We start from the raw sequence: 26787 nt of genomic DNA on the forward strand, positions 1-26787 counted from the left end.
TATGTATAAAGTAATAGAGCAAAAACTAATTGAATATTATAAAAAAAACAAAGTTTTGAAAACTATGTATAAAGTAATAGAGCAAAAACTAATTGAATATTATAAAAAAAACAAAGTTTTGAAAACTATGTATAAAGTAATAGAGCAAAAACTAATTGAATATTATAAAAAAAACAAAGTTTTGAAAACTATGTATAAAGTAATAGAGCAAAAACTAATTGAATATTATAAAAAAAACAAAGTTTTGAAAACTATGTATAAAGTAATAGAGCAAAAACTAATTGAATATTATAAAAAAAAACAAAGTAGTAATCTAAAGTGAGAAGACAACAATATACTAGCGGTCAATTTACGCTGTGACTGGCCAAACTTTAGGCCAGTCTTCTTATGAAGAGCATGCAGTGACCGTTGATAGATAGGAGTAGCAATAGGATGGATAAGTTTGTTACTTACTTGACCGTTCTCGACTTTGGCCACGCCCAGTGCATGCATATGCACTATTCAGCAGGGGGGGGGGGTCAGATTACACAGTAAAACTCAGAGATATTTATACACTGGAAACTACTTTTAGTATCTATTATACATCAAAGGTAATACTAAACTGTTTGAATTTGGAGGAAAAGAATGTGAAAAAAATGTGATACATTAGCTATTGTGCCCATCACCAAACTGGAAGTGACGTAAGTTTAAATTAAGGCTAGACAATCGAAAAGAGGTGATGACTTTCGAAAATATCGGCGAAAAAAGCGATCCTTCCCAGTTGAGGATGAAGGAATTAAAGTTTTTGGCTAATTTTCCGATATTTGTTGTCCGAAGGACCGAGCTTCAAAACGACACCGATCTCATGAAAATCCGTCGCCTCTGTCAAAAGTTTTTGCGAGACATGCAAGCATACATACATACGTTTAAACAGACAAGTGAGATTTATATTATAGACTAGCGGGGGTACCCGGTGTTGTCCGGGTGTTTGGAAGTAAATCAAAACTCCGGGGGGGGGGGGGGGTTTAAAATAAATAAAAAAGTTTTGGTAGGTGAGTATGAGGATCGAACCCGAACCCGAACCCGAACCCTTGAGGTAAAGTTGGAAATTAAAGTGTAAAAAAAAAATAAAAATATGCGACATTAACCATTGGGCCACCGCGACATACTAATGGAAATATGTTTGAATTTATTTAATTACTTAGAATTTGCAGGTGCACTTTTAATGTCTTAATGAGGTCAACTTTGACCGCAGGGTTTTTATTTTAATTTTCCCCTTGTCCAAATCGAATAGCAATTGTCTGATATAAGGAAAATATTTTCACATTGATCAAAGCTGATTGCTTTCGGACATTTCCGGCGATGGCAACCGGAAAAATACCGCCAGAATTAATGTCACTTTTATTATAGGAAAAAGCCTAATCCACATGCAGCGAGCGAAAACTGTTGAATATTTATCTTCCCGAAGTCGAGCAAATTAAATAGACAGGCGAGATCCGTTGTTAACTCGGAGATATTATGATTTATATGTGATATAAAAAGTTTTAAGAAGTTGTGAGCCGACCGAGCGCTTCTCTGATAAAAGCCTTTCTTGGACATACACAAAAAGCAGACATACTTACACACATTTTCGCTTTTATATATAGAGATGTCGGTTGGACTATGTGGCTGTGTGCGTCTATTGCTGTTATTTCATTTCCCAAACTCCTTCGGGACCTTCCGAGCGCCCAACTGCCCTAGGCCATATCCAAAATTTAACTGTCCACCTCAACTAACTAAGCACTCGACTGACCCGCCCCCATCAAGTATTGTTTCTATTGTTTCTGATTCACAGTAATCCTTCCCCCTCAAATGCCTACTGGCCTATTGTTTGATCCTTAGTCCATTGTTCTGTCCTTTTGCTATCACAATTCATCACACCCTATTTTAAACCATACCATTATTTCTCTTTGTCTGCATTAAGAACAAATTCCTATCCATTGTTTATTGATAAGTACTTTTATTACTCGCTAAACCTACTTCTTTTCTTTTGTCATATATCCTTTGATTTTTTTCCTACCCCCACCCAGCACTCAACGAACATAATCTTACATGTTAAATGGTTTTTAGAAAATGACTTCAAATAAACCTATCTCTAGACAAGTCTTTATCCCTCGTTCTCTCAAATCCATCCATATCACTTCCTCCCATGATTTCCTTGTGAACTGACCCTGCTACCTCAACTGTTCTACATTTAATAACCCAAGAAATCTGTATTCTTTCTTTATTATGTTCGGTTTAATATCAATTTCACATGTTGGCATGCATTGGACGGCTCTGATAAAATGACTTCCAAACTAATCTCTGTTCAGGTCTCTCTATATCCCTCTTTCAATCCAATCTGCAAAATAACTTGACCTTCAATGTTTTCTTGACCTTGCCCTACCAACTGATCTTACCTCAGTCTACTAACACAACATGTCTCATCCATTCTTTCATTTTTAGAAATTAGCATTCAAATTATTCATCTTTTTCTCAAGTCACTCCTTATCCTTGGCCATCATTCCTGCCAACTGAACCTGCTACTTCAACTGATATATCTCTACTAACAAAAGCATGTTTATCCATTCTTTCAATGTGACCAAACCGACAAAGTCTCCTGTTTTGCAAACATCTTTCTATACATTGAATGCATTGCTGGAAACCCTAATCCAGAGATTGGTTCTATTATTTATGCACAACAAATTAAGGCACAACAAATGTACAGCAAGGCACGGCTGCTCCTGCTGATTCTTTATTCATGTGATGTTTAGTCACAACAAATTTAGACATGACAAATTGCTCCTGCTATTTTTTCGAAACAAGGTTTTTTTTTTCAGATATTCAAAAAAAAAAAAAATAGAAGTCAAAAAAGAAAAAAAATGTTCCTTTAAGTTAAAAACGGCTTTTATGCAAGTTAAACATAGTAATGCTTTTTATAGTAAGAATTTTTTTTTTTTTATATAAATGTAAATGTTTACAAAGACAAAAAAAAAAAAAAATGAAAAGTAAATATATCAATAATTAATTCCCCCAAATTTTGGTTCGTCAGTTTGAAAAAAGAATTGTTAGTTTTAATAAAAATTTTTTACTGAAAACCAAAAATTCTTTATTTTTAATAAAATTTTTATGAAAAAAAATTGTTAGTGAAAAAAAACAAAAACATTGTTTTATTTTTAATAAAAATTTTTTTAGTAAAAAAAAACAAAACAAAATTGTTCATTTTTATAAACATTTTTAGCGAAAAAATTGTTTATTTTTAATAAACTTTTTGTGAAAAAAAAATATTTTTGATAAAAAATTTTTTAGTGTAAAAAAACAAAAAAATAACAAAAAAAACTGCTTGCCAGTCCGTCTAAATTGAAACCAGTTGTTTCTTGTTCTTAACATAAGAATCCCAGGTTGCTCAAATGTCGTCCCTAAATATCATATTAATAGGGAATTAACCGCAGCAGTTGTTGTGCACTGTCGTACATTGCTGTTCATTTGAAACGTTAGGGTTAGTAAAAACCATAACCAAAGATTATCACAATTTGATGAAATCTAGTCTTCATGTGCAGAATGTTCGTATTCTTCAAACTATTGTTCTCATCTTGAATGTCATTTGGACAACATTTTGGTCGATGTAACCTCCAAACTTTTTCAGGTGTATACCGTCAAACTCTGGAACATTTCTATTGAACTCGGAAATTTGGATGGAATTTCAAACGGAACTTTATATACTTCACAGGGGTAGCATGCTCTCATTCCGTCAGTAATTCACAATTATATTTTTCGGTCGCCTACACTGAGAATCGAACTTTCAACATTCAGCCGAAAATCAATTTTACAATTGATTTTTCCAATTACTCTAACCACTGCGACACGGGTCCTTATAGACATTCCCAAGTTCGACAAGAGTCTCACATAGAACTGAATTTTACGTCATACTTTATCCATTATGCCACTCGTTCTAGCAGCGTGACAGGTAAGGTACTAAGTGCAATTCAATTAACTATAAGTATACCAGGAATCCGATTGCAAATTACTTAAGGCTTTTACTTTGTCATGGCCGACATACTGATTCCCAAAGTTCAAGGAGATACACATGAAGGTCGGAGGTTACATCGGCTGAAACGTTGATGAGAACAGTAGTCCTAATAATGCAAATCATTAATCCTCATCTAAAAAAAAATTTAGAAACAAATATTATGAATTGATTGACGAAATTATTTTAATCTTATTCTTTTTATTCCACAGAAGATTGTGTGATTGGAGATTTGATATTGTCGCCAGAGGATTGCGAAAAACTAAAAAAAAATGGACATTTTTAGATTACACGAACAATTAGAAGAAATCAGCAAAATGTCATGTGTGTGCATTAAGTGATAAAACAAAAGCGAAATGTAGAATTTTGGTTTGGTTTTGTGCGAAACAAAATATAATTAGAATGTGTAAAGTTCTTTAAAGCAATTGCTTTTTTATTTACTTTTTAATTTTATTAAAAAAAAAAAAAAAAAAAAAAAAAAAAAAATCAAGCAAAAATGCGTCCAAAGCCATTGATAAGATGAACACATTTTTTAAATAATGATTTGTTTGTTTGTTTTTTTTTTACTTTTATCTTAAATTTTTTCGGTTATAAAATGTAATTCAAATTAAGGCTGCTTAAAATACAGTTTTTTTTATAATAAGGGATCATAAGAAATGTGTTAACAGATTTTACTAATAATAAAAAGTTTTTTTTTTCTGTTTTTTACTAATAAGAAGCACTTATAGTCTCTGAAATATAAAAACTAAAACAAAAGTAAAAAATAAATAAAATATGCCTTCCATAGTGTTTGTCTCACCATGTTTCAGCCAACTCATCCTTTGGCCTTCTTCACATGATTAACCGTAACGTGAAAGGAATGCTGAGTCTTGTAACTGTATCCCCAGGATTACTGCCTTCCATAGTTGTTGTTGTCTCACCATATTTTTGACCAACTAATCCTCTGGCCTGCTTGGGTAGAATTGGGTCCATAGCGCAGTGGATAGAGGCGTTGTCTCTACTGCTCCAGGTAAGCATTGTCTTCAGAACTGAAGCAGTTTCAATCCTACCCAAAAGCAGGCCAGAGAATTAGTTGGCCAAAATGTGAAGAGACAACAACTATGGAAGGTAGTAATTACTGGAGATACAGTTACAAAACTTAACATTCCTGTTTCATGGTGGTTAATCACCCGAAGAAGGCCAAAGGATGAGTTAGCCGAAACGTGGTGAAACAATAACAATTATGAAAATGAGGATAGGAGTTTACAAAAAGAATGAATGCAACATATTTCTATTAACACTACCTATCTTTTTCAGCATTTTCTTTCCAAATTTGTATTTAATGACACAGAAATAACCACCCTCCCTCTGACGAAACCCGGGCTAGTTGATGCCCAAAGAAGTAATAAATCTTTCAAAGTCTTAGATATTATTCATCTGGGGAAATGCTGATCAAGAATATGTCAACTTTGTGGATCTTTGTTTTGTAGTTCTTGAGTTTTAGCCATCCATCCATTCATACATACATACATCCATACATACATACAACCTCACTTTATATAATTCTTTTTTTAACTTGTGTATAAAATTTTTTGGTGTATAAATAATACTAATTACTAATAAATAATGTATATAATATGAATATATGATAATAATGATGCTAATTAGAAAAAAGGGTAATTTTTTTACTAATGAGAAACATTCTGGAGAATTTTCTGGCTATAAAATTAAAGATAAAAGTAAAAAAAAAGAATAATAAAAAAAAATATTTGCATCTTAGTGACGTTCAACAACTTTTTGCTTGATTTTCAAATTTCAAATTAAAATCAAAAAAGGCTTCAAATAACTTTCCCCATTTTAATTATACTTTCCAGCAGGTCACGTGCTCAAGTTATGATTAAAGGTGTTTGAAACATATCGTTTCATCATAGCAAGAGGTCACGATAAGCAGAAGAAATGGTGATAGTTTATATTGTTTGCACATTTTGATTTCTGGTTTCTGCTGTCCATGGTCAAGCTGACAAGAAATTCATTCTTAACATATAGAAGGGGGGGGGTCATGTTATCTGAGAGGAAAATAATCATTAATCATAAGGGATCATATCTTGCTTGTCACTGTTGTCCTATGTGCAGAGCAGAAATCGGAAGTCAAATAGAGCAGATGATATTGACTATGAACAAAGCAACCAACAAAATATGCACTTGTCTTATAAATCCAAAAAAGAAATGTAAAATTTTTTTTTAAGAAAATAAATAAAATATTAATTGGATTCAATTTTTTTTTTTTTTTCATTTTATTTATAAAGAGAAAAAAAATCAGTGTTTTCATTTTTTTACAATCACAGACTTACTCCGGAATGTAAATAGCTTGTGGAACAAAAAAAAAAAAAGAAGAAAAGCTAAAATGAAATTGAATTTCCCAAGTTGGGAGGCAATGACTGCCAGTGTGTGTGTGTGTGTGTGTATGTGTGTATGTGCATGTGGAAAGGGCAGTAAAAAAAACAACTTTTTTCTTAAACATATCTAAGATAAAAAAATAAAAAAAAAATGAAAGAAAGATAAAAAGAGAGGGGGAGGGAAGAAAAAAGAGAAATAAAATCCAGATAAATACCAACAACAAAAAAAAAAAAAATGAAAGGCTCTAGCAATTTTCTAGTGAAAAAAAAAAAAAAAAAGCTAAAATGAAATTGAATTTCAGTCTAGAAGGTAACTACCGCCAATGTGTGTGTGTGGAAAGGACAATATAAAAACAACTTTTTTCTTAAACAAATCTAATCAGTTTCAATTGAGAAAATAAAAATAAAGATAAAAACAACAAATGCTCATGTGCTAGGGAAAGAGACAGGAAGTCATTCTTTCAGGAAGCAGAAGTAACTCCCCTACACCTTCATGAATCATTTGAAATCTTAAGGTTCCTGGCAAACTTAACATTTTTCAGAAACACCTGTCATACGAGGGAATAAAATGAGAAGGGGAGGAGGAAGAGAGAAAAACAGAAAAAGAGAAAGAAAGAAAAAGAGAGGAAGGGAGAAATAGCAAAAAAAAAAAAAAAATTTTCAACTAAAACCAAAGAACTATTTAAATAAAGGGTTTTGTTTAAAATTCTGCACAAAATTTTGAATTCAAAAGAAAGATTTCAAAATTTGACACAATGTTCTTAAAGAGGGCTGGAAGTTATATTGACCGAAACATTCTTATTTTGGAGGTTATTAAAAAAAAAAAAAAAATGCAAAATATATTTTACTCCAAAGAAATGAAACTTTGTATGAACAAATACAGTTAGGTTCTTTCAAAAAAAAAAAAAAAAAAAATGACAATCATTTAAAAATAATTCCAACCCCAAAAAAGTATTTTCAGTAAAGAAGCAGAAAAAAAAAAAAATTAAAAAAAGCAAAACAAATTGATCGGGACAGCTAGTTGAAAATAAAATTAGACCTGCATACCAGCATGGTTTTAAAGAAATATTGTATAAATAAAAAATTTGTGAACATTCAAGTGTGGCAAGTATTACATATTTTTCACATTTCATAATCAAAACTACAAGAAATTAACATATATATATATATATATATATATATATATATATATATATATATATATATATATATAAGGGGGAAGGTTCCAAGACTCTCTATTTCAGAAAGTATTTTGTGGAGAAAAGGAATTTTCTCCTCAACTGATCAAGGACAGAGCAAATAAGGGTTTGTTCAGAGCTCGATTCAAGAAAAATTCGTTCATACATGGTTACTTCCCTTTAGAAAAAAAAATATGAGCCGGGTCTCCAAAATATATTTTGTTCCAATCAAAGTGAAATAAGTTTGTAGGGACAAATAAAGAATTACTGTATATTTTGGCGTATAAGGCGACCGTCAGATAAGACGAGGTACAAAATTGGAGCAAATTTTCATAAATTCATCATATATATATAACTTTTATATTGGTTATATAAGACGACTCCTAATTTTTAAAGATGTTTTTGTTTTTTTTACTTTAAGGGCCGTCTTATACGCCAAAATATACAGTAAGTTTTTTTTTTTTTTTTTTTTTTTTTTTTAAAGATGGCAATCGTTTGAAAGTTAGAAAGTACTGCAAAGGAAATTATTAAGTGTTCTTCAAACACAAAGTTTAGAGAATCCAATTGTTTATCTTATTTTCCACAGTTGAATTTATTCTGGGAAATACAAGGGTCATTACAAAAGTAAGGCCTCCTAATTTTTTAACTCACAAAATAAAACAATGAACAACTATAAAGATGGGAGTATTACCATTAAAACAAAAGACAATTTTGTGCTCCAGACTTTTTTTTTCAACAAAGTCACCACCATTCTCAATGCGCATTTGCCAGCTTTTTTATGCCTTAATCATAAAAGTTTGAAGCACATTTTGTCACTCACATCTATATTGCCACACTTAAATTAACAAACCCATCTCCTAGCTGTGCTTACATCAACTCTATCAGTTTATCAATGTTCAACAGGTGTTGGTGAATGTTAATCATTTCAGTTTTTTTGCATCTCTGCTTCTGACACACGTCCACGACAGGGGTTGCTTTCTTAAAGTCTCACACTGTCAACAAAGATGAAACTTTCAGGTCATGAATGCATAAGTTCAATGCTTATAACAATGCAATTTGCAATCCCATTTGATCCATTCATGTGGAATAGAAAAATAGGAGCCATTACTTTTGGAACGTCCATCGTATATCTGAAATCAAATTTTGACCATTAAAAATGAAATCAAATTTTGAACATTAAATTAAAAAAAAAAAAAAATCTCTACTATGCCATAAAATTCTCGAGGCAGCTTGTTTGTGTGCGATAAGGATGCAAGCAAGGAGAACCATGAGATTTCACGTCACTGGTTTATTTTGTAACAGAAATTTTAGGTGCTTCTTTACTATAAGTTACAAATGAAATTCACAATTCAAGCAAAATCACTTTTATGTATTTACATGTTATGCTAAAATAAGTATGCTTGCCAAAAAATTAAGAAAAAAAAAAAAGGGAAGATTAATTAATTACATGTAAAAATCAATTTAATCATAAATTTCAGTTTTATCGTGTTGTTGTTCACTCACTTGCTTTAAGGAAAGAATAGAGTTATCTCTCCTGTTTCCGGTACTTCTGCTATTATGAATGGCAGAAAATTTGATAAGACTGATGTTTATTTTTTTAGAAAAAGGTCTACAGTTTTCCACTTGATTATTTTCCTTAATTTTTTTCATGAGGATACCTATTTCAGCACGGCATGTAAGTACATCAAAATATTTGGTTAGGGTACTTATTTCAACACGGCACGTTAGTACATTAGAGTGTTTTTATTTGGAACGCGATTTTCAATTGTGACTAATAAGAAAGAAGCACCAAAGATTTTCTTGCCTTTCCGAAAAAAAAAAAAAAAAAACGAAATGAAAATATTAAAATCGGTGATAAAAAAAAATACGGGTTTAAAAGTTTGCAAATATAAGTTTATTTTGATAAGTTTAAAAAAACAAATAAATTTGAAACAGTAAACATTAATTTAAAGTTGGAAGAAACGGATACCAATACTTTGATTTTTTGCCAATGTGAATAGCAATAAGTTAGTAAGGAAGAAGATTATGGTGGATAGTGGTAGTGAGAGGAAGAAAGGCTGAAAAAAGAAAAAGAAAGAAAGAAAAGAAAGAAAGATGGTTACAGTTTAAAGGAGTCGTGGAAGAATGGCAGATAAAATAAGTAAAAGAAACTTTTAGAGAGTTCAGGAATTGATAAAAAGTCAACTGAACTGTGAAATTTGATCCATGGAATTTTATGCAAATTCAAAAATTATATGTCGTTTGCCTGAAACTCAAAGTCCTTTCAAAAACGTATTTGTGGGCACAACAAGATCATAAAAGTGGGTAACACTAAAAACGTATAAGTCATACACGTTATATAAATAACTAAAATGTAAGATTTGCAAATTTTTTTTTTTCGGTAAAAATATTAAGCTAGATTTTTTTTTTCCGATTTAAAAAGCAGGGAGACCCGATGTTTTCCGGGAATGAATGAGGATCAATGAAGGTTTCACCCTCCCATAATTTATTGTCATCGCAATCAGTAAAATCGAAAATTTATCAATCCTCACTGCAGTTACTTAGTCCACAACACATTGTAGTCTACATTGCACTGTATAGGACTGTTGATTTTATAAAATTATTTTTATATAATGGCTTGAATTAAAGTTTAAAATGCAAAGGTCAAGTATCATGGTTAAATTGTGTTCTAAAGAGAAATATTAATTTTGAATGCCCCCGTCATATCAAAGAGCTTACTTTTGATTTTATATGCCGGCCTTTCTGCTTGTGTGGTAATGAAACTTTTCAAATGTACTTGTGATATTAAGCTGTATAATATTAAATATTAAATCAAAATCGCCTGTTTCTTCTTTCATTGGATGTTTTCGATGATCGATACTTATCGAAGGCATTTCGATACAAGACTATCTAAAAACACTACCAGGCACAAAATATATGTGTGAAATTAAATAAAAAAAAAAAAAAAAAAAAAAAATCGGCCCAACTGTTTATGAGTCCATAGGGAGTGAACTCACTCACACACAAGCAAAGTACTTTTATATAATAGTAGAAATAAAAAGAAAAAAAAATTAAATGCAACATCTATGATCTATTAAATGTACTCAAGGGAGATAACTGCGAATTAAATTTCTACTTTATCAATGTTTCATTGACAAGTAATAATTTAAAAATCAAATTTTTTGATTTCAAATTAAAATAAATAAAAAAAAGGGACTAAATATAAACTATCAATTTGAAATAGGAAACTTTATAGCTTTATATAAAAGCCCAAGCCATAAAACAAATTACTACTTTAAAAGAGAAGGGCTTAAAAAAAAAAACATGGTTGACGAAATGGCCTTGTGATACATCAATAACTAAAATTGCAGATTATTTAAATTGAAATACATGCGAAATATGACGGTTCAATATAAAATAACAGGAAAACTTTTTTCAATAAACTTCGAATCACAAGATCATGTGGTATCTTTATATTAAAAGGAGGGGATAATATTCTAGAACAAGTTGGCTTGATGTGACCGACTCCTAATAGTAAATTAAGTTTTATTTTTAGGGAGACCGGACGTTGTCCGGGATTGAATGATAATCAATAAATGTTTCACACACCCATATTTTTATTGTCATCAAAATCGGTGAAATCATCCATTTTTCAATCTAATCGATTGATTGTCTGCACCAGTTGAGAATCCATCTTGGTATACCGGGAGGAAGCTACACATGCCTTCCTGCAGTAACTTAATCCACAAGATATTGTAGTATACATTGCACTGTAGAGAACCTACTGTTGGTTTTATAAAATTATTTTTAATATATAAAATGGCTTCAATTAAAGTTTAAAATGCAAAAATCATGTATTATGCTTCAATTGTGCTCTAAACAGAAACATTTATTTTGAATGTGCCCCTTTCATATAAAAAAAAACTACTGTTAATTTTATATGCCTGGCTTTCCTGCTTGTGTGGTAATAAAACTTCTCAAATACATTTGTGATGTTAGGCTTTGTAAGGTGTTAATTTTGGTCATATCGAAATTGAAGACATTTTGATAGAAAACCTATTTAAAAACACTGCCAGGCACCATAAGTACATTTGTGTGAAATTTCATGAAAATCGCCCCAGCCGTTTTCAAGTCCATAGGGAATGAACTCACAGGCAAAGTTCCTTTTATTTAATAGATTAAAATTCTATTCACTCATGTTTCCCCCCCCCTTTTTTTAGTGTACGCTAATATTCACAATTAATAAATATATTCATACATTTCCTGTTATTTTATTTTTCAACTCATTTTTCACTTGAGCTTCAATATAGATAAGCACCCTATTTATTGAAATACTTTTTTCATAGCGTTTGAACTAAGATCACAGTGTAGTATCTGTTCTGATGCTACATGTAACCTCTTCTGTCCTCAGTCAGTGGAGGAGAGACCCTTCATGACTGAGAGAATTTTTTATTTTCATTCCTATCTAGAGTGCCCCTATTTGGGGAGCTGGATTTTTCCCCCCATGTTAAAAACCGACCTTGTGTTTAATTCTGCCCTCGTGGGGAGGCAAGCAAATAGGAATAAGCACCCTAAGATTTAATTAGCAAAAAAAAAAAAAAAAAAAAAAAATTTTTTTAAGAAAATGGAGAATAAAAAAAGGATTGTCTTTTACTTCTTCCACAAAGAAAGTGCTGGGCAGAAAAAAATTTATCAACTTTCTAATCTCAACCCCCTGTTTGTATGTATGTGTGTGTTTACATGTATGTGCATGATAACACAAAAACAGACTTTTTTCCTAAAAAAAAAACTTAATCAGTTTCAATACTTGTCAAAATTAAATGCTTATGTTGTGGGAAAGGAACAGGAAGTCATTCTTTGATGAAATAAACGAAATCTAATTCCCTACCTCCATAATGAATTGCTTGAAGTCTTAACATTCGTGATAAAATTAACATTTTCATTTTTCTGAGAAAACTACCATAGGATGGAAGCCTTCCCAACCACCAATATCCATGACAAATAACTCCCTACTTCTTCTTTCAAACTCCTCAGCCTAACATTCACAATGAATTGAAACAAATACATCGAAGACATTGCAAAAGCTGCTGCAAAAAAGGTGAGTTCCCTCTATCAGGCTAGAAGACTACTCACACAAGAGTATCCTGTATCTCTACAAAGTCATGCACGGAGTATTGTTGCCACATCTGGGCTGGTGCATCTACCGCTAATCTCTCCCTCTTGGATAGGGTCCCAAAATAATAGTCTCCAATCTAAAAGGTCCTGTTTTGTCAACTAAGCTCCAACCCCTGTCCCATCACCGCAATGTTGCATCCTTATGCCGGTTTTACAAGTATTTTAATGGAACATGCTCTGATGAACTCATTGCACTTGTGCCCCCTTCGATGTACATATCCCTGAAAAACTGTCCTGGCAACAAAATCACACCCCTTCATTGTTGATGTCCCTAAATGCCAAAAAGCTTTCTACTCTTAATAGTTTCTTCCCTCGAACACCTAGACTTTGGAATTCCCTTCCTGCTACCTGCACTGATATGCAGAAGTTCAAATCTAACATAAACCAACATCTTGTTCATCTTCCCTAAGCATGGTCCCAAATAGTAACCCCTTACGTCCAGGTGGCGATATGGCTTATTTAGGGTGAACGTGAATAAAAAAAAAGATGAGAACTTGCGTTATAACGATTTAAGTGGATTAAAAAAAAGCAGAATTCTGCAAAAAAAACTCATATTCCAGTTTTATCCTCATATTTAATCTCAGTGAGAGTAAAAAAAAAAAAAAAATATTGTGCTCAATGTTTTTTTTAATTTTTTTTTTTTTTGGAAGAAATGTGACAGGCAATACATGTATGAAAATAAAAAGTAGGAAAAAGAGAAAAAAAAATGGCGATAATATCTGTTTTCGGATAAAACTTCATCAGTTAAAAAACAGAAGTATTTTCAAGTGATTTTAGTCTGCACTCTCTGCCAAAGACAATATTTGGCATAACCTCACTGCTCCATCGAACAGTTGTCCCCCTTGATTTGATCTTGAAAAGGAGTTCTTTTCTTTAGTGTAAGAATAGGTGCTATCTGAAGTTATGACTCTCAGAGCTAGAACTCTCTTGTCCTTTTAAATTATAAACCCTTGTGATAAATGTTTTTATGGAAATCGCTCCACACAAAGCATGAAGCCAATTGATTTAAGGAGCTAAAAAAAAAAAACATAAATAATACTACGTCAAGATCAAAAACTAGCCAACGATAAGTGTTGATAGATTCTGACCTACAAAGCAACAATTGTTATCCTTTTGTCAGAAACATTGCTGACAGAACGTGAGGAATAAAGAACAAAATAAGGGAAGTGAGAGTTACGCGGCTGCTGAAAGTAAAACCAACATCCAAAACTTACAGAACCAGCTGTGTGTGTGTGTGAGGGGTGGAGACAGAAAGTGAAGTTGAATATTTTTACGCAAATTTGGTTAATGAACCAAATCACCAATTTTTTTATATTAAAAAAAAAAAAAAAAAAAAAATCTAAGGAACATATTACCAGAGTACATCCAACCTGCAGGCTACAAAAATCCAATATCAAAAAATACTCGTCATAAATTGGCATGATAAGTACTCAAATTTTATTTATTTCATTCAACATTTTCAATCTTCTCATAATCTTCATCATTCAACTGACAATCCATCCATCTTATTAACCCTTATCCATGAGTGGCTTTTAGCTTTGATAAGTGGTGATTTTAGGATGAAAAAATTTTTTTTTTTAAATGGTGCACAGATTACCCTCTTCAAATTCGAATACATTTTAGTTCAATTGTTCAGGTGGCAATATTTAAACAAACCATCAAACAACGCAGAAGAAAAGGTCAGAATCGAATCTTGATTAATCAACGCAACCAACACGAAGATATTTGATTAATTCTGTTTCCTTTTGTTCCTTCAGCTGGATTATCAAAGTTTCTGGGTGATAGGGACTCCATAGAAGCTGACCGTGTGCCATATTTTTTTTATTCATCTTTTCAAAAGAGTAAACAACATATGGATATGGCAAGAAAAAGGCTAACATTTTCAATAAAGACAGTCGTTTAAAAAAGAAAACATTTTTCATTTAAACATTTTAAATTATGAAACAAGTGGTGGCAAGAAACAGTCATTTTGCAAACAAAAAAAAAATCGTGGCCAAAAAAACAAGTATATATATATAACAAATAAATATTACAAAAGGCAAGCTAAATTACTCACCTAGATAAGTTTTTTGTGTGTTTTAACTTATTTTAAAGTGTTTATTTACTCTGAAGGATAAGTAGTGCTAAGTCTTAAGTTAGAACCAGAAAAAATGTCTGATATTAGATGTTCATTGGAGTAGTCTCAATAATTGCTTAACAATTGAAGATTAAACCAAAAACTCATAGGAACACATCCAATAAATGTTATGTCATTTATTGGTAGTTTTCCGTTCTCACTGAATGGAGTGAACACACAATTTCTTTTAAACTGAAAAATGCTTTAGAACAAGTAAAAAAAAAAAAAAAAAAAAACAATCCAGGTCGGTAGAAGAGTAACTTATCTTGCCTTTGGTAATAATTATTTGTTGTATATTTGTTTCCTGACGATTTTTTCATTTTGTTGTCCACACTGCAAAATACCCAAGAAATCTTTTACAACAAATTGGTCATTATATAAAAGAATCATTTTAAAATAAAAAATTAAAAAAAAAGGAGGGGGACCATTTGTGGAAAACCGTATTTTCCTTTTTGATTTAGAAGCACAACTGAACTGCAATACTTGTTTTCTTTGCCTTTAAACTGTAATTCAGCCCCAAATAATTTTATCTTCCAGTTTAAAAGTTTCAAAATCACTTTCAAAATTACCATATCATCATCAGCAGTGCGTGATTTCCAATTTTTTGTCGTCCGACAAAAGGAGGGTGGACCTGTAAATTCATCCTTCTCTCTTCGTCTTTTCTCAATAACTACACCTTGGAATTTTTTAAAATTTTGCACAAACATTAAACATGATATGAGTAAAAGAATGGATTTTCTGGAAAAATTCCAGTTGCCCTCCTAAGGGTGCCTTTCGGGTTAAAATGACTAAAATTGACACCTTTGTACTTATTAAAAAAAATTGATGCCTTGGATTTTTATAAAACTTTCTGAAAAGTTGTAACTAACCGATTTCTATCTAATTTTGTTTGTCTATACTTCGCGATAACTCCTGAGTGTGTCCCAGGAGCTCTTTTAGGGCTAATAGAAACACTCCATTTTGGTGACTATTTTACCATATTTGTCAAAAATTTTCTGTTTATGTCTATTTAGCAGTTTTGCATGGTGCTGAACTCAAATTTAAATATATTAAGCCTTGGGGACTTTTGGGGTGAAATGGGGTGGGCAAATGATGATCATTTCTTTTTTTTTGCATGGTGAAGAACTCAAATTTACTGCACCATTTGTTCATTTTCGCCAGGATTTGACATTCCCTGGAGACTCTTGGGGCTAAATGGGGGGGGGGGAGGAAATGCAAAACTCAGTCATTTTTTTTATGCCTCGTTCACTGTGCACTCACATTGAAAAATAGTTCCTCCATTGACTCAGATTTTTTGGTTGTTGCTCGTACGGCCAAGAAAAATAAACAAATGTTATTTTATTTATTTATTTTTTATCAAAATTGGCTCTTGTCTATTTAACATGCGATACAACTGAAACAATTTCTTTTTTGACAAGAATCTGTTCCATAAATAATCGGCTAATCAATACCGTTTGTTGACTAAGGTTTCTGGCCCAATGTGTAAACTCGTATTTCTCTAAATTCGTTTTTACTGATTCTAACCACCTGAAGAAGGCCAGAGGATGAGTTGGCCAAAACGTAGTGAAACAACAACAACAACTATCAAGATGAGGATAACAGTCCGCAAAAAAAAAAAAAATACACATTTCTCCAGCGTACAAAAAAATCTGTTATATTTTTTCTATTGATTTCAGAGTTGAGATGCCCTTGTTTATCCTAAACTATCCGCTCCCTTGCCTCATCTGGTTACACTTTCTGGTTACATATTTAAAAAAATAAAGAAAAATATGTATTATGTACATCCCTGTGATGAAACGAAAATATCATATTCCAAAAATTACATAAATTGATCAAGTAGTTTTTTTTTTACAAAAAAATAATGGGAATTCATAGGCATTACAACATAAATAACATAAGTTTGAATTATGTTGAATTATCTCCCTTTGTTTTTTTTTGGATTGTTTTCAAAATAGCAGACAAGAGAGTCGTTCTCTAATTACTCATAAAATTTGATTTTCTTATTTAAAAATATAACTACTTGGTCAATTTATGTGATTTTTGGAATATGATAATTTTGTTTTGTCACAGGTGCATACATCATACAGATTTTTCTTTTTCAATATAGGGAGAATTCTGGGCAAGCACCACATGGCAACATCCATACTCATATAATGGATAAAAAACACAAAACATTGCTGACATCATGGGTGTTTTATATTAGAGTATGATTTTGAAGTCTTTAAACTTGTGAATAGAAAGTAATATTTGGTACAAATTAAGCCTTCGACAAAGCATGAGTTAATTTAATTTGTCTTCGGCCAATCTACCCCTTTAGATCAATAAAGGACTTAGTTTGAAATTCCTTAAGATTTTCAAGTTTGACATAAAATTCTGAGTTTGGCAAAATAATTGCTAAAATTGGAGAAAGGATTGAAGTTTAAAATTAAAAGTCAAGTATTAAGGTTCGAATGTGCTTCTGAAATAAAAGATTACATTTTTTTCAAGTGTGTCCCTGTTGTACAAAAAAACAAAAAAAATGTTTTTTTTCGAATTTCCTTTCAGTTTACGAATCTCTGAAATATCACAGTATTCATTGACACGAAGAGACAATGAAAACTTTTGCTTTTAAAAAATAAAAATATTCATTTTTTAAAGTCAAAATCCTTCCACATTAAACAACTATCTTTCTCTCCAGACTGAAACAAATTTTACTGGCATTTTTTTTTTTTTTGTTAATATAAAAAAAAAGATTTACAATGAAAAGCCCCCATCCCCCAAGAAAAAGATTTACAATTAAAAGCCCCCAACCACCCAATAAAAAGAAAGGTTTATAATTAAAAGCCCCCTCCAAATAGAAAAACAGATTTATGATTAAAAGCCCCCTCCCCAAGTAGAAAAACAGGTTTATAATTAAAAGCCCGCCTCACCTATCTTATAAACAGTGATTTTGTCCATTTGTCTGTCAAAATTTATTTAGATGTAACAAATACATTGCAAAATTTGTTTCATTTCGAAATATCAAAAACTTAAAAAAGAAAAAAAGAAAAAACAAAACAAAAAGGAGAATATTGCATAAATAGTAAATAATAAATTTCCAATAAATAATTGAACCCGAAATCTTCAGTCTGATGTTCTAGTAACTGAGCTATTAGGGCTTTCTTATAAATAGAGATTAAAATATTAGCTTAACAAAATAATTATAGCTCTGGTTTGATGTCATAGATTGAAGATTTAAATCAGGTTTCGAAACAGATTCAAACATAAGCCATGGATAAGTGAACATTAACAATAGTGTTGAAAATTATTTTAATAGTCCAAAACAATTTATTTCGTTTTAACTGTGTATTTCATGTTGTTCTTTCACAGCTATATAATCCTTTCTGCCTAGCATATTTTGCTAGTTTTGTTTATATAGAGAAACTGTTAGATAGGAAATCAATATTCTATCTAAAGACATTTCTTTGTTTCAAAGGGAGATCACTTTGTTTATATCTTCAAATTATCTCCTCCTATCAAAAGACATTAAAGCAGGATTATCGATGCTTCTAGATATATTATTATTAGCGAAAAAATATTGAATTTCAAGTATAACAAATGATACTTGCATCATTTTCATGCTGCAAGTAGTAACATATCCAAAAATTACGGAAAACGATAAGGTAGAAAAATATACATTCATGAAAAAAGACATTTGTAAAATTTAACGATTTGGTTTCAAAATCTACCGGAGTGTTAACAGGTGAGGTAATTAAGTTTTCAATTTCTCACAAATTCAATCAGTTATTTCTTTTTTTATAAAAAAAAAAAATAAAATAAAAAGTTCAAGCAGTTAAAATTTTTTTTTTTTTTTTTTAAATTCACAAATTATGTTTATTTTTATTTTCTGAATAAATTCTGTCTGCTTTCAACTGAGTTACTTCCCTTTTATGTCACATGACCCAACATGTCCAACCCAGCATGTAACCTTATTAGAACTGTTTTTCATTGATAATTATTTTTCTACCTGATCGTTTTTCGTAATTTTTGGATATGTTACTATTTGCAACATGACAATTACGTAGGTACCTTTTGTTTTACTTGAAATTCAATATTTTTTAAGTTATTATAATAAAGAAGCACCATATTCTTTGTCCTTTACTAAAAGACTTAGTATTATGGGATGGAGATCAAACGCACACAGACTATCATCATAGTTTAATCATTCAATGTATTATGCTTTAAATAATTATAAATTATCTTCCAAGAATTATTTCAGTCCGTTCGATTTCTGCATTGTTTTGTTTCACTACTCAACCACAATAACATTTGAAGCAAAGTGATTACGTCAAAAGTAAAACTCTTAATGTTTGATATTCAAGTGGGCGAGTTGGATTATTCATTTATCAACTAGTACTTATATTTGGGGTTAGATTATCAGACAGGATATGTGGTAAAAGCCAGGAATGTGAGAACAAAAGTCTGGTAGGAGTAAGTGGATGTGACGTAATATGTACAAAAGTGAAACACGAGGGCTGCCAGTGATAAAAAACATTAAACTGACATTACTATTTCATCTGAATTATTTCTGTGCAGATGGAGTTATAAAAAAAAAAAATTTTTAAGAAAAAAAAGAATTGTAGTTGGGGACTAGAGGAGCTTAAATAATGGCTACCATCCTGAAATAAACAATAACAAAAAAAAAAAAGAAAAGACAAAGGTAAGATTTGATGTCAACAGAAAAAGGAAGCAACTAAACTAATCCTAATACATCTATAAAAATTAACACATTTACAAAAGATTTTTTGTTTGTTTTATTTTGTTCTTGGCTCCTAGTTTCCATGGCAGGATTATAGTAAAAAATAAATAAAAAAAAGCCATGACCATTTTAACAATTGTTTTTAATCAAAATAATGATAACAAAAAAAAAAAAAACAATAAATTTTAAAAACAAAGTTCTAATTCCATATATCAATCAGGTTTAAAATATTTGAACTTAAGTAGAGAGAAATAAATTTTTTTTTTTTTTTTTTTTTTTTAACTTTTTTCATTTGATAAAAAAAATGAGATGTTTTGGAATATTGGAGAAAAGTGATGATTTCTATTATTCTCATCTTATTGGTTATTTTCGAAATGTTTTGTAGGTATATTGCTCTCATTCTGTCAGCCATGTTATCATTCTTAATTAGATGGTTGTCCAGAACCCCACCTCATATTAAAAAACAAAAACACAGAAATTTTTTTATGATGTACCTACTTGTCACAGAACAAAAAGATCATATTCCAAAATGTCATGTAAATTGATCAAGTACTTTATATATATACACACATCATTTTTTAAAAAATTTAAACAATCAATGGGAAATTGTGACCATTACAAGGCTAAAAAAATCCTGGAAGTTTGGTATCTCCTTTTGTTTATTCAAGATGGCAGAACGAAACACTTCATCTTCGCTTACTCATGAAATTTGATTTTCTTAGTAAAAAAAAAAAAAAAAAAAAAAACTACTAGATCAAGTTATGTAATTTTTGGAATATGACACTATCATTCTGCCATAGGTATGCATATCATACAGATTTTCCTTTATTTTTTTAATATAGGGAGAATTCTAGACAAGAACCCATGATTATTATTGTCTGGAGTAAGAATTGAACCATCAAATAGAACTGATTGTTAACCAACCTATCGTTACACCATGGTTGAAGGTTCAATCTTTACTAAAGGCACTAACAACTAAGAATATAAATTAGTATTTCTATCTGGTCATGGCTAATGAAATAAGAACAATCTACCCCCGTGGATAAAATAAAGGGTTCACTTCGAAATTTCATATAGGTTCCTGTGTTTGTCTACAAGATTTCCTCATTGAAGGCTACTTAAGATTGTCAATTTCGCTCCTACAAGTTACTAATATAATGTCATCCGGAAATAGGAGCATGTTTCCACTAATCACTTGTCATTGATATAAAGCAGAAAACGAATAGGACCCAGCATCCATCTCAGATGATAAACTGCTAGTTATCTGAACATTGTATGGCTGACCACAGAGAGAGGATCTCATTTTATAACCGATTCATGAAGGCAATAGGTGTTGAGTTTATGTGCGTGTAAGCAAAGCTAAAATAAAAACAACGTCAGCTGTATCTCCATTGTTTATTATAATCATAAAGACATATGAATATTTTGGAATAAAACAATGTTGAAATGGTAGCAGCAGATGTAAAATGAACCAGGATAGTTCACTTGGATTTTGAGATGATAGAGGCTAGACTCACTGGGCTGTAATTCATTGGGTTTTCTTTGTCACTTTTTTTTTAAAGATAGAGCAGATTGTGGTCAGCAGAAACAACTCTGGTAGTCAGTGAAAGGTTGAAAAGGGCTGTCAAAGGTTCAGATAGCTCAAGTGCAAGAGCCAATATGATTGTTGGATGAAGTATAAAAATTATTAATACACCCAAGTCAATCTATACCATTAAAGATCTTTAGCTAGTTAGAAAAGAATTTATATCTATATATTAGTAATGAAATCAAAAGGATGTAGTGTTTACCTGATATATGCAATGGTAAACTTCAAATTAATATAAATATCAGTATTCATATGTAGATAATTTAATCCCAACCAAATAAAAAAGCTCAATACGCAATAGAGTTGAGCTTATTATAAGAGAAAGAAAATTAAAACTGTAAGTTGGACAATAAATTTTGATTGTAAAGTTCAACTTACAGTTTTAATTTTCTTTCTCTTTATATATATATATATATACTAGCAAAATCCCGATCTTAACCTTTGACCTTGAAAAATAGTGTGCACCATCCCTAAGTCACAAATGATCATCATATCAGGTTTGGTCATGATTGGTCTACTGGTGTGGGCTGTAAGAGAGTTGTACACACAGACACACACAAAGGCTACTACTTACACACACACACACACACACATATATATATGTGTGTGTGTGTGTGTGTATATAATGTAGGTATAAAAGAATGATTATTATTTAATAATAATTATCAATCACCTTTAAGAATACTTAACAATATTGTCTGGTAAATATAAACTAAGAGACAGTCAACTAGTGTTTATGCAACGTTCATGCCTTCAATCATTTGAACACTCTGGATTGTCTAATGTATCTGCCTGAGTTTGATGTTCATTAGTTATTAATTCCCCTCACTTTTGTGGCAATTGTTTGGTGGCCTGGAGGTAAAGGCTTAGCAAAGGGAGTCAAAGGTGACTTTGTAACTAGGTTCGAATCTCCCGACCAACACGGATGATTGTGTAAACATAAAAAATTATATATATATATATATATATATGCATGCACACAAACACAAGGTCTCAAAAAAAAAAAAAAAAAAAAAAAAAAAAGTACTGTAATAACCTGTTTTGTGACATTTATGAATCCTTGGTGAACGTCATCAGCGTTGTTGGAACAATAATGGTCATGAATTTGAACAATTGTGAACATGATTTTTCAATTAAATTTGTCTTCTGTATTCAAATTTATTCCATTTCATTCTATGTTCATAAATAAAAGTTTTATCGTCATCCGAAGTGAGTACATTTTTTTAGATAACCTATATATGTATGCTATTTCTTCGTTTTTGTTCACGATACTTTTTGAATGAATTCAATTATTTATATGTAAGTGCATTTTTACCTAAATGAATGTTTGGAATAATTTGCCTTTTTACCAATTTGGTATCCCAAAATGGGGAGCGGCATATATATTGTTTTTAAAATATAATTATCCATTGACACGTGCTTCACCGTCTACGACTCATCAGAGTGGATAAAAAACAATATATATATATATAAAAGTAAATTTATCAAAATAAGCATACCTTTAAATTTTTTGTCTATTTCTGTACAGGTTTAAAAAAAATGTCAAAATAAAGATTAAAATTTAATGATTTCTACATATATAAAATTCAATGCAAAACTAACAGATATTATACCAGTAAAAAATATACTGTATTTAGTATGGAGAGAAAGTCTAACAAAATTCTTTTTTAAATACAACATACAAGTTAATCACTTGGAAATGAGAAAGATGAAATAAAGTTGCATTCTTTTCTTTCTTTCATAACATTAAAGTCTTTTTTCCCTACAAAAAATTGTCTATTCAAAAGTAGGTGGGATTGTAAAGATTGTTTTCTTGGAGAATGGATCAAATTTTTGCAAAAAAGAGAAAGAAAAAAAAATGAGAAAAAAAAAATCTTTTTTAAACACAGCGATAAAAAAAAATATTAAGAAAGTTCTGGTTATTTTATAATCAAAAATTATAGTTGACTTCTGTTATCTCCGGCGAGGACATTGCTTGTGTGTTCATTGACTGCTATTTTCTCTGTCGTTAAAATTTCTACTGAAATAAAAAAGAAAAGTTTAAAATTGATATAAAATATCCGATAAAATATGTTTGTGGCAATTTACATGCAATGATTAACTTTTTAAATTAACTTTTAGCATAATTTGATCGAGTAGTTTTTTTTATAGTAGAAAAACACGTTTTTATGAGCGCGTTGAAGTCAGCCATTATGGAAATATTTAACATGCCACGGGGAGATAACTCCATGTAAAGCGCCGACACTCTCTCCCCATCTTTATTACTAGATTTTCTTCTTAAAAATCAAACCTTTTGCTCGGTATCAAAACAAATTGTTTTTCGCTGTAAAAAAAAAAAAAAAAAAAAAAAAACCTACTTGATGAAATTAAGAGAAATTTTTTTTTTCTGGGAACTTCATTTCATAACGGATACGTACAATATAACCCTTTTTTTTTTTTTTTTTTTTTGATATTTTCAGTTTTTAATGTCTTGATTAAACTGTACAAGCACCCTTTTCTTCATTACAAAATTTGTTTTAAAGTTTGTCGGTGCATATGTAAGCATGTTGTATTTTGGCCAAAATACAACATGGCCACATATGCACCGACAAACTTCAAAGCAAATTTTCTAATGAAACTCAATAAGTCAATCCACCTTACTTACTAAAAAAGTGCTAGTTTTATTTTGATATCTTAAACTTCTCGCCCTTCTTTTTGTGCAGATGAGGAGATTATATTTGAAAACAAAAGTATTTGTCAATTAATGTCAATGCTTATTCTCAATTTTAATAAAATGAATATCATTTCCGAAACGATCGTACACTCAATTTGATTTTTTTTGTTTTTCCTTTTGAAACCAATTCATAATTTACAATTATCGATCTTTAGACTCAATATGTATGTATATTTGCATGGAAAACGTTTTTTTTCCTCAAGAACTCCAATCAGTCTCAACTAAAGAAAGAGGCAAAACACTGAATGGAAGGAGACAGGAAGTCATTCTTTGATAATTAACACTCATATCCTCAGCAAAAGGAACATTTTCAGAGAGAACTGTTATGAGTCATGAGATGATTTGATGGCTTATTTTGCCAGCATATCAATCTTTTTTTTTTTGCTTATCTAATGCTGAAGAGTTTGATTTTAATTTGTTTGTTTGATTAGCAGGTTTTGTTTTTGTGATCTTAATGCGATTATTGCAATTTGATATGTGTTAGTGGTATGTTTTGATTTGTAAGGTTGTTTTCTTTTTCCGTTTATATTTTATTGTATATCTTTGTTGCTTTTAAGAACACTAAAAAGGTGGTTACTTTGTGGAAGAGGTCTTTAAAAACTATTTTCTTGGTAATATCTTTTGTGAATTTCTTGGTGATCTTTGCAATTTATTAGTATATGTTTTATAGTATAGGGTTCTGGACATGGAATACACAGAGTTTCTTCACTTTTTTTTTTTTTTAATTTTCTTCCATTGAAGATTGTAATGCTGGGTATGGGGCAGCCAAACCAGCTGCCAACATTGCCCTGCTTTTTATTGAAACCAACCGAGAGCTTTTTTTAGTATCCTCACTGTTCCCTTGAGTAGAAACTTACTCTTACTTCTTTTTCGTTTCTTGTCAACATCCTATTAGAGATTTTGTTCCTGATTTTTCTTTGAGGTTGAGCTGAATTTGCTAAAGTGTGTTGCTTTCTGCAAGACTCTTGCAATTTAGATATGGTATATAGGGGATCCAAAAAGTCACTGAAGGGTTTTGAATTTAAATAGATTCTTTAATTTTTGATAATATCTTTCTGTAAGTTTAACACAATCTGACTTAGACATTTAGAAATTAAAAAAAAAAAATGCACAATTCAAACAATCTTTATTTATGAAAAATGTCTTTTAAATGTCGCCAATTTTCAGCTTCCCATATTTGTGCTCTTTCCAAAACATTATTCCTGACAGATTGCAGAATCTCTGGATTGCGATTTAACTCCCTTATTTCATCCTTTAATTCTTGCAGGGTTTGGGGTTTGTTAACATAGACTCTTTAAGATATCCGTACAAGAAAATGTCAGGGCTAGTCAAGTCTAAATACCATCGATAAGCTCTTTGAGCCAAAACAATTGACCCCTGATTTTGGTAAAACAATTTCACAAATTGCATATGCTGTTTAATGCTATACTTATCCAGAATTTCCAAAATATTATCTGTAAAATATTTACCATGGCGGAAAAAATGATTAATGGCAAAATGACAAGGATTTTCAACCCTTCAGTGACTTTTTTGGACATCCTGTATTTGTTGGTGACTATAACAGTATAAGTTACTTTTATATTGCTAGTGTTCATTTTTAGTGATCTTTTTGCAGCTGTGTCCACTTTTTCATTCCCTTTGGGTCCTATTTCATGAGATGAAAAAGGAAGGTGAGAAAAGAGAAAGATAAAGTAAAGAAGAGGTAGAAAGAGAAATAAAATGTAGTCAAATTGTAACAAAAAAATAAGGAGGTAAAGTTCTACTGATTTGGCCGAAATTAGCTTTTTATTATAAAAAAAGATTTCAAATAAGGATTGAAGAACTTGTATACATTTGGGTCTCTGACAATTTAAACAGAAAGCAACATTTTCGGGATTTAACAAAAATATGAAATTCTGATAAAAAGCGGATAAAACACATACCTGTCTGAAAGTTCATTGGTTGGTGAATTGTAGAATCGGAGATTTTAAAATAAGTCAGTGTTGATAGCAGATTGCTGATTGAGTTACAGCAGACCTGACCATTATCATGTTTGTAGTTTATCCCTAACAAAATTTTTAAAAATGATTTTAAAGGAGTGTGCATAGGATGAACTGAGCCGTGGAATTAAACAATTGAAATTTATATTTTTTTTTTATTAAACAATTGAAATTTATATTTTTTTAATTAAACAATTGAAATTTTTTTTTTTAATTAAACAATTGAAATTTATATTTTTTTTTATTAAACAATTGAAATTTATATTTTTTTTATTAAACAATTGAAATTTATATTTTTTTAATTAAACAATTGAAATTTATTTTTTATTAAACAATTGAAATTTATTTTTTTTATTAAACAATTGAAATTTATTTTTTTTTTAATTAAACAATTAAAATTTATATTTTTTTTATTAAACAATTGAAATTTATATTTTTTTAATTAAACAATTGAAATTTATATTTTTTTAATTACATTTTCACCCCAAACAAGGCACATTGCCACTTTGGTGTAAGGGGCTTCTATCAGGGACATAAGCTACTGGGATACTATGTAGGGAGTTGGGCAGCAAGATGTCGGTTCCCGTTACACTTGAACTTCTGCATGTCAGTACAGTTCGATAACCAGGGACCCGGAATGGAATTCCAAAGTCTAGCGGTTCTGGGGAAGAAACTACTGGAGCAGAAAGCTCTCTTACATCTAGGGATCTCTACTGTGTAGGGGTGGGATTTAGTTGCTTGTTGGATTTGTTGAGAGTATTTACGTCATGGGGGCACAAGTGTTTGCAGGTCATCAGAGCATTCACCATTAAAATACTTGTAGAAAAGGCAGAGAGATGCAACATTTTGTCGATGGGACAGAGGCTGAAGCTTAGATGACAGTTCAGGACTTATCAAGTTGGAGACTCTCTTTTGGACCTTGTCTAGGAGCAGATGCACCAGC

The 26787-nt window shown here is 30.8% G+C and overlaps 2 protein-coding genes across 7 annotated transcripts in view; one reads left to right on the plus strand and one right to left on the minus strand.

The window, feature by feature from the left end:
- LOC145243651 (uncharacterized) overlaps positions 1 to 6273 on the plus strand; it is a 75961-nt gene extending 69688 nt beyond the window's left edge. The window contains exon 4 of the mRNA XM_080106696.1: positions 4237 to 6273. Within this exon, the coding sequence (XP_079962822.1) occupies positions 4237 to 4310 (74 nt within the window). The 3' untranslated portion in view covers positions 4311 to 6273. The remainder of the gene's footprint in view (positions 1 to 4236) is intronic.
- Positions 6274 to 9448: 3175 nt separating this feature from the next.
- The window catches only part of LOC145243648 (cyclin-D-binding Myb-like transcription factor 1), a 90229-nt gene continuing 72890 nt past the window's right edge, over positions 9449 to 26787 (minus strand). The window contains exons 18-19 of one of the 6 annotated variants that reach the window (XR_013862920.1): positions 25788 to 25910; positions 10502 to 23172 (exon numbers count right to left, since the gene is read on the minus strand). Coding sequence is in view for 5 of the 6 variants with exons in the window: in XM_080106692.1 (XP_079962818.1) it covers positions 23161 to 23169 (9 nt within the window). In the remaining variant the exon portion in view is untranslated. Of the gene's footprint in view, positions 23173 to 23562; positions 25911 to 26787 lie in introns of those variants that run through there. The other 5 variants (XM_080106692.1, XM_080106694.1, XM_080106689.1 and 2 more) reach the window with 5 other exon arrangements.

The sequence above is a fragment of the Euprymna scolopes genome, chromosome 22, assembly GCF_053919585.1.
Source record: "Euprymna scolopes isolate OS-2025 chromosome 22, ASM5391958v1, whole genome shotgun sequence".
Classification (NCBI taxonomy): domain Eukaryota; kingdom Metazoa; phylum Mollusca; class Cephalopoda; order Sepiida; family Sepiolidae; genus Euprymna; species Euprymna scolopes.